Genomic DNA, 19,028 nt, shown 5'->3' on the forward strand with positions numbered 1-19,028 from the left:
GAGTTGGAACATCTTGAACTATGACCTTGAAGAGGTAATGTCTTAATATTTGGTTAATGTTTGTTACTTTTGCTGCTGAGATCGATTATTTTCTAATGGGCTTTGAAACAGTGGTTGTTCTAATTAGTCTTTGCCATTTGACCAAATGTGTCAGAAGTAATCTTACAAAGCCTTTTAATTAAATAAGAAATATGTATTTAATAAAGGATATGAGAGAGGGAGTTCCATGTATCCTTATCTGTCTCTCAGAGATAACTTGTAAAAATTCCTTATTGAATAGAAAAATCCTAATATAATGGGAAGAATAGCTCTCATGAATATGTTATAAAAACTTGTTTACACCTTCTGGTGTTTAGTTTGTGAGATTACATTATTAATGATAAAAATCATTGGGGAGGAGAATGTGTAATTTATTGCATTCCCAAAAAGCAATCAAGATTTTGATTTCCCTTATGCACTTACAGAAACTACCATGTTTTTCAGAACTGTTACGGACCACACTGTGCACTTAGTATATATGAACAGAATTTGCAGACAATTGAGGAAGCGTTCTGTTTCCCTCCATATTTAGAATGAAGAGATCAGACCGTAACCTTTGTTCTGTTCATCAGATGTTGCATGATGTTTGTGTCACAACATGACTAATCTTTTTTAACCTTCATGCTCCTCTGAGGGTACTTTGTGCTGAGCTGATTTTTTGGTGTACCTCCTGCTAATTATCTCTAGAAGTTAGAGCCTCCAGGGAGCACTGGCATGCAGAAGTGCTGTGTGTTTCAGGACCAGTTTTCACTTAGCCCCATGGCCTGCGCTGTATGCAGAAGGGGAGAGTCTGGCATACACATAAGAATATATACTTTATTAATATATGCTCCAGGGGCACAACCCCTAAGAGCATTCTCTATTCTTTTTCTGTAAAAATGTCTTCGAGCTGTTCTGTTTTCTGAAACCCTAATGTTTTCCTGGAAGTAGCTTTAGCAGACAGATATCATCAGTGAAAAGTATACTGTTGTTCTTAGAAGCTTCCTAGTTGTTGAAAAGTCTGATGCCTTTTGAAAATACAGCATTTGAAAGGGTACATTTCAGAGCGGTATATGGGGATTGAGCTGTTTACCTCCCACTGGTGTTAATAGAAAACAGTCGGCAAATCCCTGTTACATGTCTTTGAAAATCTATCCTTTAATTTGAAACAGTCTGAAAGGCTCTATTAATGATCAAAGGCATTTTGATTTAGGATGAGTAAGATTTAAGCAAATGTGGCTATATTGTTATTAGAAACCCTTCTTTTGTGTATGCCTGCATCAAGGTTCTGGTATGGCAGGGATGAGAAACTGCTTGCCACCCTAGTGGGGTAGTCTGATCCAGAGCTAAGACTAAATGTAATCAGGTCTGGATATGCCTCAGTGCTTCTCAGATAGTGGATGAACAACATATAATTGTTTGATGGATACAGCAAACGAATTTCACGTTCCTTAGAGAAATCTTCTTGTGTTTTCATTAGATAATATACCTGCAGCAGTTACTGGAAAGGAAAAAAAAAATGTTTTTTCTTCTGCCTGGACTAAAACTTGCTAATCCATGCAATGTGCGTATCTGGTGTTAGTGCTGCTGGGAGGACTTATTCATCAAATCTGGTGTGAAAGCAATGTTGCTGCCTATTGAAGAACTTATTTTTCTAATCTGTTTTCACTTTTCAACTAGCTCACAAAGATAGCAGCAGCTTTCTGCTTTTCCACTATACGCTGAATCCACTACATAATTTCAGCTCAGCTCACAATAGGCCACAGTTCCAACGTTCAGACACAGTGATTTATTTTTAAGGAGGAAAACAGGGAGCAGGGAAATTTCAGTCTCGAAGCTTCTTTAAACTGTTTGAATGTAAGTATTCAGTAACTACCTAAACAGGGTATACATTGTTCTCTTCTCATATGTACTTTTCATGGTTTATGTTCACATTTGCTAAATAGATCAGGATTTGTTAGCTGTAGGTGTTAGATATATAGGTGCAGCTATATAGGTTCTTTTTATTTCAAGTTATTGCTTGGGTACTTTACTTGATTTCTACCTTGTCAGAATTTCTCAGAGTAATCACTCTTCAATTACAGTGTTTAAACCCATTAGATAGCTTTTTGATGTGCTAAGCAGTCAGCTTTCCCTCTACCCAGTGGGTGGGAGAGGGTGCAAAGAAGTGTATGGGTACATTTTTTTCTGAACAAAACAGCAGGACAACTTCCTCTGCAAGTTACAGAAAGACTGCAATGAGGGGGATAGTATGTGATATTTTAAAGGAGGTGAGATGACAGCTTTAGTGGTTACCTTAACCATGCAAACACACAAGTGGGGAGTGCATATGCTGCAGCCCTGAGTAACTTCCACCAAACAACTAGCACGCCACTTGCTCCTTCTTGAAGGATTAATGCACTATAGCTTGTCACACAGCCCCTAGCTCAATACGAGGAGGAGTTCTGTCTCACTCAACAGGACAGATGTCAGTTAGAATCTTGCAATCTGTAAGATTCTGCGTCAGGAAATGTCTCAAGTCTTTGGCCTGCTCAGTTAGGGAGAGCTTCTCACAGTTGTGTTTTTTTTTAATACCTGATGGACATGTCTTCAGTGGTACAGCTAGGCAGTTTGCTCGAAATGAATATCCTCAGTCAGATTTATTTAGCTGGGAGTTTTATTTGTTTCTCTGTATATTGTGGCTGCCAACAATGCCTACCAGCAAATATAATTAAATGTACATGTATATACATACATGTATATATGTAACTTGGAATTAGAGCTAAGGATGCAGTTCTTCCCACATTACGTTACTCACATCTCAGCTAAAGAGGGAGGCCTTGCAGCATACCTGGTTGGAAAAAGAAAGGTCTCAACAATTTGTATTTATGTCAAGGAAGAAAAAAGATTGCAGAGTCAACATGCTTTGCTAAATGTGAGTGTGTGGGGAGGTCTGACTAAAGGAGAGGTAGCACACCTCTCCTGAAATGATAGATGTTGTTTCAGGCCACTTGCCCTTCCCTGGTTCAACCATAGCCAGTTTACACAAAATTGTTTGCTGTCATGGTTTCACCTTGTGGCTGTCAAGCAAAGTAGGTAAACAAAAATGAGGGCATTTACTCACGCTGCCATGACATACCCTACATTGTGTTTTAGCTTGCCATCAGGGGTATAAATTTAGGGATTCTTCTTTCAGATGTTGAAGCTCACCTGTGGATTGTTATGCCCACAACCTGAAGTGGACTTTACTGATTAAAAGCAATATATTGAATACCATCGTAAATGCTATTGTAGTTACAGAATGCGGCTGTAAACATCCCTTACAAGCAAGAGCATCATAAGAGATGAGGAAGTAAGATGACTATTAAAAGGCATTTGGGCATTTGGCATTAAAGGGCATACTATAAAATTAGTAGAAATGTAGTTTAAGACACCGCTTAAACTGGAGTGGGAACAAGCAGCAGGAACAAGAAATTTTTGCATGTATCAAACTGATCCGTCCAACACCTTGCTATTTTGTCTGTCACTGTTTCTTAACATACCCACAGTGACACCTGGAATCCTTAACAGTATTATGCTGATACTAATGTAAGTACCTTTTTTTGGGAGTGGAACCAAGAGAGCCTTCAGCATGAAGAGGACAGTGGAGATTAAGCTCCTTCTGTGTCTATCAATACTTTAAATTCACCACTGTCAGACAAGGGAGGAACAGGGCTATTTAGAAATCTGACAGCTAAAGTACATCATTGAAATTATCAAGAAAGCTACAACTTCTTACAATGTGCACCTAAATTTCACACAGCCAAAAATTATTATTTTCTGCTCTCTTTATAATAAAATGGAGCACATTTTAGTTACTAGTATTTGAAGAAAAACCTTCCAGTATAATAGCAATATAATTTGAGAAGCTGTTTAAAAAATAAACCTTTTCTCAATCAGAGACTTTCTTTGCAGTCCTCTAGCTCAGTCCCTGCCAACAAATGCTCACTTTACACCCTTGCAAAGTTATGAAATGAAAACTTTAACAACTCATGACCCACACTCCAATGTATACATATACTGTGTGCATAGGCTTGCCAGTGATCTTTCCTTTCTTGCTGATTACGAACTCACTGAGATTCTGAATGATCCTTGCTAGCCTAGATGTCTGCCAGGGGTTTGAAGCTGCGTAGTTTGAAGCTGGAAGTTGCCCAAGACAAGGTGAACTAATTGCATTGTATAGGTGTAAGAGTAAGGCTGAATACAGATTGTCCCAAGGATATTATTGTAAGACTGTTGAGAGACAGAAAAAATTTACTTCATCACCCTTTGACATATAGAACCAATGGGATTTATCTGGGCAGTTCTTCAAAAATTATTTCCTCCACGGGCGGACTGAAGGGAACATCAATTTAAAACTGCAATGTACCACTATGTAGGTGGGACTTTTTGCAACTGCAGGGAAGAAAAGGTAGTGCTTTGGGGGCCCTTGAGTGTCAGTGCTTGGGATATAGCTTCAAGAACAAAATCTTACTTCTTTACAAGAATTTCTCCCTAGTAACTTTATCTGTATGTGACTAGTGCCTTTCACTGGCAATAAGGGCTGGAATAGTTCAGAACAGTTTTTTTTTTGTTTTTTTTTTTTTTTTCATTCATTTCTAAAGTTGTTGGAAAATGAGGCTTTTGAAAGGAAATAACAATGAGGAAGATACTTATGATCAGATGTCCAGAGTCAGAGCTAAATGTTATGTCTATAGGAGTGTGGACTGATTGACTGGACACTTAATCAGCTTCTCAATTTCTGTATGTGTTAATACGTGTGGCTACTGCTTTTGAAAAAACATACTGCTTGAACAATGGACCTTTGGAAATAGTAGGCTATCACATAAGTCTCAACAATACTTCAATATCCAACTAGATATGAAAATTGAGGACTTGTTTCTGGCCCTGGTCATCTTGTAAGGATGCAGTTCTTTGACAATCTGTCCTGCAAATCAGAGTTGTGTAATTTGCCTATCAGCCTTGTCTGGCATTATAAATGACTAAACTCCTGACTGGTTTCAAGCAGTTTCTTTTCTGCATGCCTTCTTCTCGTTACCTCTTCTGACAACTGTTTTCTGCTTGTCTACCTGTTCAAATCAAAACCTTAAATAGTAGTGCACACTTGCTTCCTTGTATCTGTGAAGGATCCATTAGACTTCTGACAGAGAATAATAGATTATTGTTCATTTTATTATACTGACATGTAAATCTGTAGACGATGGCTAAGGAAATGAGGATGTTTGAATTCATGCTCTCTCTGGGCAACCCACAGATACTTTGGGTGCACTTCAGTATCACCAGCACCAGCAATTTCTGAGAATGTGAAACAGAAAACAAAGCAATGAATTTTTGAAGGAAACAAGAGGATAGATTGTATTTGGTATAAATTTAGTCAAAAGGTTCTCAAAACTGGTTGCATGATGTGGGAAAATCGGTCTAATGAATTAGGTGTAGCAACCTTTTTTTTTTAAATTTCTGAACTGAGATAATGTTGAGTCTTTGAGCTAAATAATGCAATACTCGTACTGTACTCATACTGGGCTTGTACTTTTTTTTTTTTTTTTAGCATTATAAACTCACTTGATATGTAGGGGAGGTTACTACTCAGCAATTTGTCCAGTGTGAACATTAAAAGACACTTCTGAAAAATTCTGGAAAGCAAGTTTGAAAGCTGTGTGAATTGTCTCGGAGGAGGAAATTTGTGTTTCTTTTCCTTGTTAAATAGATTTGTAAAAATATATTCAAGATTTTGCATTGTTGTTTTGTTTAAAATATTTAAAAATATGTGAAAATGTTAAAAATGTATATATGTTTTGAAGAACTGATTTCAATTTCACGTGAGCTGAGAAATTTAATTTAGCATTGTTTTCTGAAATTGTGGAATTCACTCAATTTGCAAGTGCTGATACACAGAATGCTGTGCTTTACACATGCAAATCACTTTTTGTGTCTTCTGAATACTAACACAAATGAATTTTTGTTTTCAAAACTGTGGTCTTATTAAGTTGAAATCAAACTTTTTTAAAACTAAAAGAAATGTATTCAGGGTGGAGGCTTTCATTCCATCTTGTAACACTTGAAGCTGCAAAGCATTAAAATATGCAATAGCCTTACTTGTTGTACAGTACTATACCGGTATTCATTTAACTGAGGTCCTTTCACTTTACTCCATTGTGGAGAACAGAAGTGATTTTTCTTTGTTTTTTGCTTTTTCTTGTTTCCTGTTATACTAGAAAGAGTAGAAACATAGTAGATAAGCATAAAAATAAATATAGGATAGATTAAGAGCAAATTAAACCCTCAAATGTAAGTATTATCTTTACACAATTTCCTGTGTATAATGTCCTTTCCACCTTATAATGGAATACTTCATGGAACCTAATCAATATAGATTTTACACGAGTTAAAGGTAATGTTTTCATAGTTCAGCGTGAGAAACAAAATGGAAGATAATCCATTACTTTGCAGTTTAAGAAAAAATGGCTGATTTTGCAGTGAAGCAGCTGAGTGACAGAAATGTACTGAAATGCTTGTGTTTGCTAAGTGAGTGTACATTCATGTCCAGCACTGTGATGAACACCCCCATGATGAGCACGTGCAGCACAGTGAAGACTCTGGAGTCAGATTGGAACCACAGATGAAGTAGGAATGCTGGGAGTGGGGGAACAGCATTATTTTGCCTCCCAACTTTTTTCAGTGGTAACCAAGAATTATAGTGTTTTCATACCTGGTAATTTGCCCTATTTGCTGTATATTTCGGTAGTAGATTATTTCCAAACTTACTGTGTGTGTTATACTGGGATGGGGAGAAAAGCTGGAGCAGAATATGAAGTGTTCATTGCAGTCCTCTGACTGCAGTAGATCTGCTAGGAACTCTTCAGATTTTCATACACTGCATCTGACTGTGGGCTCCCTAGGAAGAAAGAGACATGGATCTACTGGAGAGTCCAACAAAAGACCACAAATATGATTAAGGGACTGGAGACTCTCTACTGTAAGGGAAGGTTACAAGAGCTGTGACTGTTGAGTTTGGAGAAAAGAAGGCTTGGGGGGGATCTTGTTCAGGGTGCAAAGAGGTCTGGACTCTTTTTGGTGGTGCCCAGTGCTAGGACAAGAGGCGGTAGACACAAACTAAAACACAAGAGATGCCTCCTGAACATCAGGAAACATTTATTTTTTTATTTTTATTGTATTTTTTATTTTTACTTTTATTTTTATTTTTACTTCAGGGTTGATTGTGAACTGCCACAGGCTGCCCAGAGAGGTAGTGTAGTCTCCCTCCTTGGAGATCTTCAAAAGCTGCCTGGACATATATGGCCCTGGGCAGCCTGCTCTGAGTGTCCCTGCTTGAGCAGAAGGGTTGGACCAGATGACCTCCAGAGGTCCCTTCCAACCTCAACCATTCAGTGATAATGTGATAAATGTGGACATGAAAGGAGGTGGGTGTGGTAGGATTCAGTCTCATTTAACTGGGCAAGAGTTCTCCACTTTACTGAGGAGGCCTAATACTTCAGTCAACCACAGTGAATCAGATGCTCTGGTGTCCTTGCCCACTTTACCTTCCCACCACTTACAGTAAATTTTGTCTCATAAGAGCATTTCATACCCCACATTAAGGCTTATTAGTGATCTCTGAACCTTTTTGTGATGCTCAGAAGCAGCCTGGACATCCTTAGTAGTGTTCTGCAAAGTGAGTTAGAATTGTGGTCTTATGGGCAGTTCTGCATCTCTCAGTTAGCATTATGCATGTTTTTGTGTTAATACATTGCTGAAAGACCATATAATGGTTGAAATAGTAATTTTCTAAGCTAAATAGAAAGTAAATTTTTTTTTTTTTTGATTTATTCAGGAATGCATGATTCAATTTGACTTCTATTTTCCCTTTTCCCCAGTGAAAAAATATATTCACTTTGTAAGGGAAGAACCAGTACATCTTAAGGATAAAATATTGTACATAAGTTCAAAGTATTTTTATACTATGCAGTCTGTGATCCAATGTTAAATTTGTTGAATTACAGTAACTATTCTGTTAATCTGGTGATTTCATTGAATTTATACCAATTCAAAAACAGAATTGTACTCCTGGGAATCAGGCCTGCGCTTTCAAATGCTAATGCACTGTGTAAATCGCTGTTCCTGTTTAGATAAAATTCTGACTGTGGCAAATTAGCTACCACTCTCTTTTCCATTCAAATTCTCGTGGAACATATGAAATCTAATTTTGTGTTTCTAAAAATTTGCGTAAGTCCTGTATACTAACAGTTTCCCAAAGAAAAACACAGTTTAACAGTCTCTTGACATCAGCAGCTGATTTCAAGGAGTTTCTACAATTTTTACTTCACTTCCACTTTAACAGTGTTGATAGATAAACTCGCAGTTTTCAGCTATGGTATGTTATTTGTATGACAAGCTTTTCTAAATCAGAGGTGTTAGTTGTAATCACATTGGTCGTGCTCCTTGTGAAACAATTACTGGTAAGCATGACTGTGAGAGCTTAACCACAAGCACTAAATTTGAAAGTTAATGTCAGCTGAAGTAACATAAGCAGAGGAGACAGCTTGCATCAAGCGCTTTTGCAGAATGGCCTTGGGGACATTTCAGCTCCATCATCAGGACTGTTCAGAGGGTACAGGCGAGGCACCTTTCCTGCTCCGTGGAAAGCCCTGTTCTATCTTGGTTTTGCACAGCAGAGCTAACTCTTCATGACAGCTTGTTCACCACATGTTCAGTTCTTCTTCACTCCTTCCTGTTCAAACAATATTCATCTGGGTTCCATTAGTTCAGAGAGCACTGCCTCATTGTAGATATCTTAGTAGCAATGAATTATGTTAGTAAATTCAGTTCAGTTCCTAATTTGAAAGGGCAAAAATTTAGAAATGCAGTTCAACTACGGTCTGTGAATGGATGATTTCTGTGCAGTAGTGCAATATGTAGGCCAAGGTTGTTCATGCTTGTTTCATGTTGTAATCCCGTAATATAAAAGTCCATTTGAAGTATTATCAGTCAAAATCAAATGTAGTAAGTGTGCTTTATATGTGTTGTCAGAAGTAACTGCTTCCATTGAGGTTTCTAAAATTTTTTTGTTTTGCTATGAAATGAATTTCAGTCCCTCCAGAAAAAGAAAACAGAGGTGTTGGTTATTGTGTTTTGGAAAATGTGGATACATTTTAAGGTATTTTTCAGAAACCATGGAATTTTTCATGTAAAAGCTCAAATGAGTTATGAGTATCTTGGCTTGCTCCATGCAAATGGTGGTTAGATAGGCTGATATTAAGGTCTGGGCCATTTCACAGTTTGATTTTAACCGCATGTATGAATTTACAAATACAACATAAGTGATAGTATGAAAAATAAAATGGAAATAGAATAGGAAGACCAGGCTTATTGCAATTACAGTCTGATTTCGCTATAATTCATCTCTTTTTGTATCTGGTTTCTCTTTTATATTCAAAACCTCAGGGCTAGATTATCTGCTTTCAGTTTGCCAGGAGGAGGATTAGAATATTGTACTATGGCCCCTATGAGTAAGGTACAGAACAATACATAAAGGATATGTATCACCAGGCACAGTAGGAGCTGAAGCCAGGCTGCTGCTTACCTCTGCCTTTGGCCATTCCTTTTCCCCAAGTTCCATGTCAACTGCATAGTGAGATTCAAGAGCACTCTGATAGAGAAGGCAGCAGCACAACAAAATGGACTCTTATGCAGGCTTCATGCAAGAGCACAGTTGATTGATTGGAGGATGTGCTCCTAGAGGCTTTTGATGTCTTCTGGTATAGAAATAATGAGTAACTTCAAAGGACAAAAATGTATTTAGCTAAACTAATTGGTACAAATATTTTGCATTGTCAAGCTTTGAGCTAATATTTAAGCTGTCTTTAAACAGATGCCATCCTAATAAATAATGCCAGCCAGATTCTGTCTATATTTTAAAAATTTCTATACTATTTCCTTACCAGTAATCAAAATTATTTACACAATTTATGTATATGTCATTCTTCTGCTGCATTACAGAGTCATACAGCAAAAGCAGTATTAGAAGTACATGCTAGCTCACAAAACCTGTTGCAAGAGCCACATGGACCCACTGTAGCCCTGTGTGGTTTATATCTGTTTTACTGCCAATATTATTTGACTAGAATTTGAATAAACAGAGAAGCATTTCGTGCTTTATTTTGGAAACAATGCAAATCAGCAAGCAAAACTCAGGAATGTCAAGGAGTTGGAAAAATTTTTGGTAAGTGACATCGAGAAAAATGCTATAATTAGAACACAATTTGAACAGATATTCATTTAGAATACAGTCTAAAGCATAGGGATTTGAAAAATAACAGAGCTCAGCACTGTGCCTGCCAGTTAAACAGATAAGCAATTCTATTAGTGTTGAGGAAAATAAAATTGGAGTTGCTCAAGTTCATGTGATAGGGGTGGCTTGGATAATACTTTTCAAAATAAAGAGGTGTCCACCTGATTATGTTTGCTCTCTTGGTTAATTCTTGATTAAAGTTTGATGCTCCACATTGTGGATTTTGTAGGAAAAACTCCTGGGAAATGCCTAGAAGAAATTTGTGTGTATGGTAGACTTTAGAAGGTTTCAGGAAGTTCCAGAAGAATTAAACAGTTTTGAACAGGAAGAGGCCACTCTGCATGTGAAAGGAGATATTTAACAAAATACAATAAATTATGCTAGTTCTTGAATATAAACTTCAGGTTTGTCAAACAGTGCAGCTATAAGGAAACAATTTAAGCTTATTCAGATAGGATGGTGGTGAGTATGAGTAAACTGTGAATTTCTTGCAGATAATATTCCCACTTTATACTGTATAAAATTGATTTTTTTCAATATCTTCCAAACTTTTGGTCTTATTTTTGTATATACTGAAAATGTTAATCTTCGGTTTATAGTTATGTATATCTGAATATCTTAGGGCTATGCTCAGGGAAAACTGGTCTCCAGTCATATTCATCAGATGTAGAAGAAGGTCTTCAGGTTGTCACTTACTGATTAGAAATGTGTTTTACATTGTGATGTTTCATTTCCTCTTCCCTACTAAGCTCACTGTAGAAGCACAGCTGCAAGAACTGAGTTTAGTAATCTCCCTCAGAAAATGTTGTGATCCTATCAAGATGGAAATTTAATTCCTTTGTCCTGATAGAAATTCCACAGAAAGCGCATGTGAAAGGATGAGTGGGAGGCAATATACAGCTCTTAAAACAAGACATACTAATGGAGGTAATCATAGAATATCTGGAGTTGGAAGGGACCCACAAGGATCATCGAGTTCTACTCCTGACACCACGCGTCTACCCAAAAATTCAGACCATATGACTAAGTGCACAGTCCAAATGCTTCTTAAACTCTGACAGGCTTGGTGCTATGACTACATCCCTGGGGAGCCTGTTCCAGTGAGCGACCATCCTCTCAGTGAAGGATCTCTTCCTGACATTTAGCCTGAACCTTCTCTGTCACAGCTTGACTCCATTCCCGTGGTCCTATCACTGGTGACTAAAGAGAATAGATTGGCGCCTGCTCCTCCGCTCCCCTTTGTGAGTGAACTGCAGACCGTGATGAGGTCTCCCCTCAGCCTCCTCTTCTCCAGGCTGAACAGGCCAAGTGACCTCAGCCACCATGTCTTCTTCTCTAGTCCTTCACCATCTTAGTAGCCCTTTGTAGTAATCAGTTGGAGGATCAAATCAGAGACCTTTATCATTGTATCTTCTCTTGAATCAGGGCAGGATCACATTGTCAAAAAATTAACAAGAGCTACGTGATTTCATGAAGTTGCCCCCTGATTTAAACAAACAAATATTTGTATTTGGCAATTTATCATTTTTGCTGTGATTGTTTTCCAGCAACAATTTAAAACATTAGACAACTGATGGGCTTATACCACCTCTAAATTATGCCATATAGCATTTTTCTCTTTTCAAACAAATTCTTGAGATATAATGACCAATGCTATTGCTTTGATTTTAAATACAATATTTACCTTTTTGGCCATGATCTTACTGCTTTAAGTTAAAGGAGTTAATTGACTTCTTTCTTCACCAATCAAATGCCATATTCACCAGAGACTGAATCAGATTTGGAAAGATATGAATCACAGAATCACACAGAATGGCCGAGGTTGGAAGGGACCTCTGAAGATCATCTAGTCCAACCCCCCTGCCGAGCAGGATCACCTAGAGCACATTGTACAGGATGGCATCCAGGTGGGTTTTGAATACCTCCAGTTTTGAATACCTCCAGAAAAAGAGACTCCACAGCCATTCAGGGCAACCTATGTCAGAGCTGTCACCCTCACAGTAAAGAAGTGCCCTCTCATATTCAGCCAGAACCTCCTGTGCTTCAGTTTGTGCCCATTGCCTCTTGTCCTGTCACTGGGCACAACTGAAAAGAGACTGGCTCCATCCTCTTGACACTCTCCTTTCAAATTATATGCACTGATGAGGTTTCCCCTCAGTCTTCTCTTCTCCAGGCTAAACAGGCCCAGCTCTCTCAGCCAGTCCTTGTACTCCAGTCCTCTGATCATCTTTGTAGCCCTCCTCTGGACTTGATTCATGTCCCTCTTGCACTGGGGAGCCCAGAACTGGACACAATACTCGAGGTGTAGCCTCACCAGGACTGAGTGGAGGGGTAGGATCACCTCCCTTGACCTGCTGGCAACACTTTTCTGAATATGCTTCCAGTTAAGCTCCTGAAATTCCAAACTTGTTATAAGCTGACTGTTGCAGAATGTTGTACAAGCTATTGAAAAAAACTTCTCTTGATGCTAGATTCAGAAGGAATTTGGAATATTCAGAAGTATTTTTGAGAGCTTCTTCTTTCTGAAAAGAAAAAATATAAAAGTGTTATTAAAGGATGTGTTGTGGTCTTCAGGTCTTTATGTTCAACTTCTGCCATTCTCACTGTGGGGAAAAAAGTCAAACTAAAATCTTTTTTCCTTATTAAATACTAAAATATTTTACTTCAGCTATGCCAATATTTCCCTTTCTAAGATTTTTTCTCTGCCTAGCTTTCTGTCAGACCAGAGACTCTGTAAATTAACTTTGGCTCATATCTGGAGTCAGAGAGTAATTTCATCACTTCCTACTACAATCTTTACACGAAAAAGTACAGCATCCTTTCTACTATCAATTTAACTTGCAAGCTTCTTTAAGCCAGTGCCTAAAGATACGAGCCACACCTGTAGCAGATGACTTGCTCAGGAGCACTGAAATTTAGCCCCGCTGTCTTCAGGATCACACCACAGGTTTTTATGTTTCCTCTGAATTCACTAAGTATGCTTGTTTTCAGTGTGGCTGCTTTGAATTAACCTAGAAGAAATCAAAGTCTCTTAGATTTGTATTATTTCCTAAATCAGCAATGAATTTGAAATAGCTGAATTCATATCATAATTGCCAAGAAAAACATTGTCAATAAAATTGTAGCTATCCAAGGAACATCTTCATCTGACAGCTTTGGAGAAGTCAGTAGTTCTTAAGTTCATTTTAGATCATAATATCTATATTTTTTAGCCTTGATTTTGGAAAGCATTTGAATGTATTTTTTCAACTCTTTTTAAAAAGTAAGATATGTTATTCGGGTTTCAGTGGCTGCATCAGATTATGGGTATCTTGCAACATTTCTCAGTTCCTGGACTTAAATGCATATTCCAGGTGAAGACCCCTCTCCCCCTTTTTTTTTTTTCTTAAATAAGTCCTATAATTGTTCCTATTCTTCTATGCAGTTAGTGTCAGACATCACCACCCTGGCACAACAGCTGGATTTGGTACTTGCAGATATTCTGTCCAGCTTTAATGAAGCAAAATATTGTTCAATCACAGTACTAAAAACAAAGGGATATCAGAAGAAAAAAGAATGTAGGAAAAAATATCTCTCCTCTGTCTGTAGTGGTGTACACAAGGATTTCTCAGAGACAGAACTTTTTGTCTTAGAAGGCAAAAAACAGTATTTCAATATATTTTCCCAACCCTTATTACTAATGGATTGCTTGCTGTTCTAGTTCAATGCCTATAATGAACTCCAAAATGAATGTTTCTAAATCCAGAAAATTCAGTCTGTTAAAGAAAAAAAAGTTTTAAAAATGCTCTCTACATGTTTTTGCTCATAATGAAATTCTTTTAATGTCTGTAAACTTAGAATGGGTGAGACCATGTCTGAAGCTCTGTGTCCAGTTCTGGGCTCTCCTGTAGCCAACACTATGCTTTTTACAACTGGTCTATTGGAGTGTTAAGGGATTGCCACATCCTGATGTCCATCTTTTCATTACTCAACCAAGAAGAGTGAGGTTGCATTTTGGTAGTTCTGGCAGCCTAACAAATGGGTCTAATCATGCCCAAGAAGAAAATGGTGAAAATTATTTTTGCAGTAAAAAGATAAAATCTACAGAAAGTTCATGTAATACAGCAGTAATCAACACAACTGGTTTAGTATGGATTTCCCAAACGTTGTTCCATAGACTAAAGTACTGTGGTTATACGTGAAGAATGAGTATTTGTCCTAATTACAGCTCCCTTTAGTTATTTGCATGAGAACTCTGATTTTCTCTCTGAGTAATTTCACTAGTTGTCCTACAGAAGCTATGTGACTTCTTCCTGTTCAAGATGGACAGGGGCGTGATTTATGATGGGCTTTTGTTCTTGCAAAATTAATGTTTGGCTTGACATTGATGATAGATTGTTTGGTTTTGGAAATTTTATGTGTTCCATTATGTATTTTAGGAGTTTGGTTCATGACACTTTGCCAAGACTTTTTCTTATCTTTGTGGGCTTTAGCAATAGATAAGGAAGAAATATAATAATGTCAATGAGCATTTTCATAGTCATCACTGAGGAGAGAAACTACCTTCTCTGCCTGTCCCCTGGAAATACTGGGAAGGGTAGCACAGTAATGCCACCTGCTACGCCAGAAACAGGTGGACCCATTGGATATATGGTGAAGTTGAAAGGATACATCTCTCTGGGTCTGTCACAGCAGCATTTGCCAAGCAAACACGCATGGTGTATTTAAGAGCTGTACTCCTGGCATAAATCCTGAGAGATGACAGAGACAGCATTGTCATCTGTTTTGCAGGAAAGTGTGCTTCTATGAAAGCCAAGCTTTTCTCTGCATTTCTCATGGGCTGAATCAATTTAATAGATAAGATATGTATGATTAAAAATAACTTATAAGGCCTGAATTAGGCTAATGTAATATTATAATAAGATAATGTTCCAGTAAGGATCACTGTGGTGCATTTTTGCTCCCACATTTTGAGTTCGTTGTCATGATTGTTGGCTTCGGTTGGACGTGCCTGCTGAACTCAAAAATACATAAGAGAAATAATATTGTTGGAATTTATTCTATTCTGAGACTTTAAAAACGTAACAGTAACATAGCAACCTGAGATAATACCAGATCCAGCAGAAGTTTGTGTCCATTTACCTGAGCCCTTGGCTTTGTCTTTTGTCTTCCCATTTTATATCTCTTAGCAGTGTGCTCTGATATCATGGACTGAGCAGGTCTTCCCACACCTTTCGGAATACCACTAAAGTAGTGCTAATTTATGTCACAAGTCTTCTGATATAGTCACTACAAAGTATAGATGCCTTTTTGTGGTTGAATTTTTGGAGGAGATAATTTCAAAAGAAATTGGTGAGGACCTGGCATGGTCCTTTCCTGGTCCTTCATGTATTTTCTGATGTGCACAGTTGTAGTAATGGGTATGTAGTCAATGAGCTCTGCAAATCAGTCATTTGGGTCATCAGTTATTTTTGCCCTATGGGGCAAAAGAAATCATAACAAGGATATGTCATAAACAGAATGAACCGTGCTGCTCTGACATGCTCAACAAATCAGGCACAAAATTTGGCCAAAAATGGGCCAGGGAAAAAAAAAAAAGCCTCATGATTAATACAAAAAAACCAAAAAAACAAAAAACAAACAAAAACAACAACAACAACAAAAAAACAATACAAACAAACCAAAGAAACCCTCCACCTGTTCTCCATTGTAAGTATTTAGATTGGGCTCTTTCAGTGTTTCTCCATCAGCTAAGCAAAAAACACATTGATATTCTCACCATTTATAGTTTGATCCATCGCATTATGTTTCAGTCAGCAGTTAGCATCTAGCAAAAATGTGCTGCAATTAACAAAACATGAGTTATTTGAATATGTAAAAGAAATCATTGCACATATTCAGTTGCACTTTAGTGATCTTTATTTTCAGTGTGTGACAGAAATTAATTTGGGGAAATATATCACAGTTGTTGATAGCTATCTGATTTATGCACATGTTGCCTTGCCAATGCAGCGTCAAGCTGTTAAGAGAGTGCTTCTTTGGTCAGTATTTCATTTTCATAAAGGCTAACAGTATCTTCTGTTAGCCCATTAGCAGGATTATAGAACTTGAAACACGCATGGTAATAAATCTCCTCCAATTATCAAGTTGTAAGAAGCAGCTTACTGGTAATTTCAAAGTGTACTGGCTCACTCACTGATGAGAGAATCCATCCTTCTTTATAAATAGAGCAGAGACTGCCTAAAGCTGGGCCCACCTGCAGAGGGAGAGGTTGTCCAAGTGAAATGGCCTGATGGAAAACTGTATGGTGCAAAGTACCTGGGAACAAACACAGCTCACATGTATCAGGTGAGTGTCTGTATTTATTAGCATGCACCTATTTTTGAGATGTGATTATTGCAAATTGCTCATTTGGCTCTAGTATTGGAGTGGCAGGCCACACTGGCAACGCTGCAGAAGGCAGGAATGTGGACTACATTGTAACTGCTAATGCATTTAAATCAGTAAATAAAGCTTTCTAAAACATTAACCAGTACTGTGCATTCCTAGGGAGGTAAAATTTCACCTGTTCTTCTAAAATCAAGAAATTTGTTTACCTAATGCAACTCAATAGTAATCAGTAGTCTACATTTTATAAGGTTAGCAGGTAAAACATTAAGATTGAAAAATAGCATTTGTTATTGTTCCAGATTATTTATCTCCAGGTTGGTTATTTATTTATTTGATATCAGGTAATTACATAATTAAAGAGATAAGATCGAGTATGCGACTACGATGACCCATAGGCATTTAATAAAAAAATTGAAAGAAAGACAGTAAAAAGAAGAGTGTAAATAGCCCCACTTTCTTTTGTGTTAGGCAGTATTGAATTGATTAACACATAATCAGTCTAAGGAGTGCTTTATCTTTAGCAAAAGCAAAATGGCAAAATTAATCTGAAGATGGTAGCCTTAATAAATTTTTAACGCTAAAAGCTGACTTCTGATTTCAGACACGATTTTTTTTTTCCTTTTTTCTTTTTATGTGCTTGCCTTTGAGAAAAATCAGTCAGCAGCTTTAAGTTCCCAAGTGAATGGTAGAAACTGCAATAAAACAATCACAATAATAATAGCACTTCTGGAAGAATGAGAATCTAGGTACATTTCATTTATACATATATATAGAGTTATATAATCATTTTCACTTATGTAACTCTTTTCATCTGAGGGCCTCACATTACTCTACAAAAATGGCAAATTTGCTATTAGATCTGTAGATAAATTAAGGCACAGAGAGGCTAAATGACATGCTGCATTGACCTTCTCAGCTTGCCAATGACTTGCAATCAAACTCAAGTCCTCAAATACCTGATCCCTCGAGCTAGTCTCTAAATCTTACCTCTTATGTTTAGAGGATGTATTATTTTGTGAAGGTGGAAAGTTCTTTATAAAATATAAAGATAGTTCTATAGTAACATTAATCTTCAAATCATTTAATCTTCTAAACAGTTGGTCTTCTAAGGAATACTGTGAGATTAGATTAATGTGGTTGTTATCTTGAATATTTGAAGAAAACTGAAATAGGAGTAATGAACTTTTTGCCTTATTTGAGTCCTCTTTGACAACATGTTGAAATCAGTTTAATTTAAGGAAAATGGATTAGCGTAAGGAGGTTTGGTAAGGTTTGCAGTTCCTCAGTGTAACAATGATGAGAGGCTATTGCAATCTGGCCTTAACAAACCAATTTTATTTATTTATTTTTTAATAAATGGTGGAAATAGCAAAGATCAGAGGGAGTCCAGATTACACTACATAGGATTTTGGCAATTTAATAAGTATTTCAGTCTGTAGGACAGAACAGCCACAACATGACCACGAATTACAGAAAGTCATGGAGGATGCAAGGCTAATTTCAAGACACATCAGTAGTGTGTCCTATGGTCTTTCTACACTGCCTGTCTCGCAGGCTCCAGGACACCGTTCTGCAGGTTATGAGATCGCTACTGGACCCTTGAGATTCTCTTGCCAAGTCATTTGTGTTCCCTTAGAGGGCACATACCACAAAAGGAGAGACTGAAAAGGGGTCTCTGAAACAGGTTTTATTGTGTGATACAAAAATGTATTCTACTTGGATAAATCTTTGAATTGTCCTCATGTTCATGAGGCACAGAGTATAACAATACCTGTACATGCAAGATTTTGACAAAATGCACCAGAATTCACGTCATCTAGTTTAACATTTGCTACCTGGTTATCCTACACAATCCCCAGGCAGAGCTATACATACCAAATGTTCATGTACATACCAAGGTGCTCATTTCGAGTCAAATTGGTAATGAGATCTACCTGTATGATGTCATTTTTAATATTGGCATGATAGTTATCAGAATTTATTTTTGATTTTCATTTGAGATGGTTAAGTTACTCATTCACACTATTAATTGTTTTCTATCAACCCTTTAGTTTTTGATGGCTTGTTAAAAGAAAATCTTATGGAGACAATAACATGGTGCACAGATACAGTATGGCAGCAGAAGTGCAAATACAGTAACTTGCTGGGTATCATAGAGGATTTGAAATGTAGTAGTTACCATCAGGATTAAATTGGAGCTCTTAGAGATGGTGGTTTATATTTTGTATGAATCATGATTCTACTGAAAGTCTTAGTGGAGGTCTTGTGTTTGCTTTTAATGGTATGGCAAATTTATTTGCAGTTTAGTATGCTGAAATACAGCTGAAAAAAATGC

At 37.3% G+C, this 19,028-nt stretch overlaps 1 protein-coding gene across 4 annotated transcripts in view; it reads left to right on the forward strand.

Moving 5' to 3' along the window:
* KDM4C (lysine demethylase 4C) overlaps positions 1-19,028 on the forward strand; it is a 286,486-nt gene that overhangs the window by 261,171 nt on the left and 6,287 nt on the right. For all 4 annotated transcript variants that reach the window (XM_084505428.1, XM_084505429.1, XM_084505427.1 and 1 more), the window contains one exon: positions 16,532-16,651. In XM_084505428.1, coding sequence (XP_084361554.1) covers positions 16,532-16,651 — 120 coding nt within the window. The remainder of the gene's footprint in view (positions 1-16,531; positions 16,652-19,028) is intronic.

This window comes from Aythya ferina (genome assembly GCF_964211825.1).
Source record: "Aythya ferina genome assembly, chromosome: Z".
Lineage (NCBI taxonomy): Eukaryota > Metazoa > Chordata > Aves > Anseriformes > Anatidae > Aythya > Aythya ferina.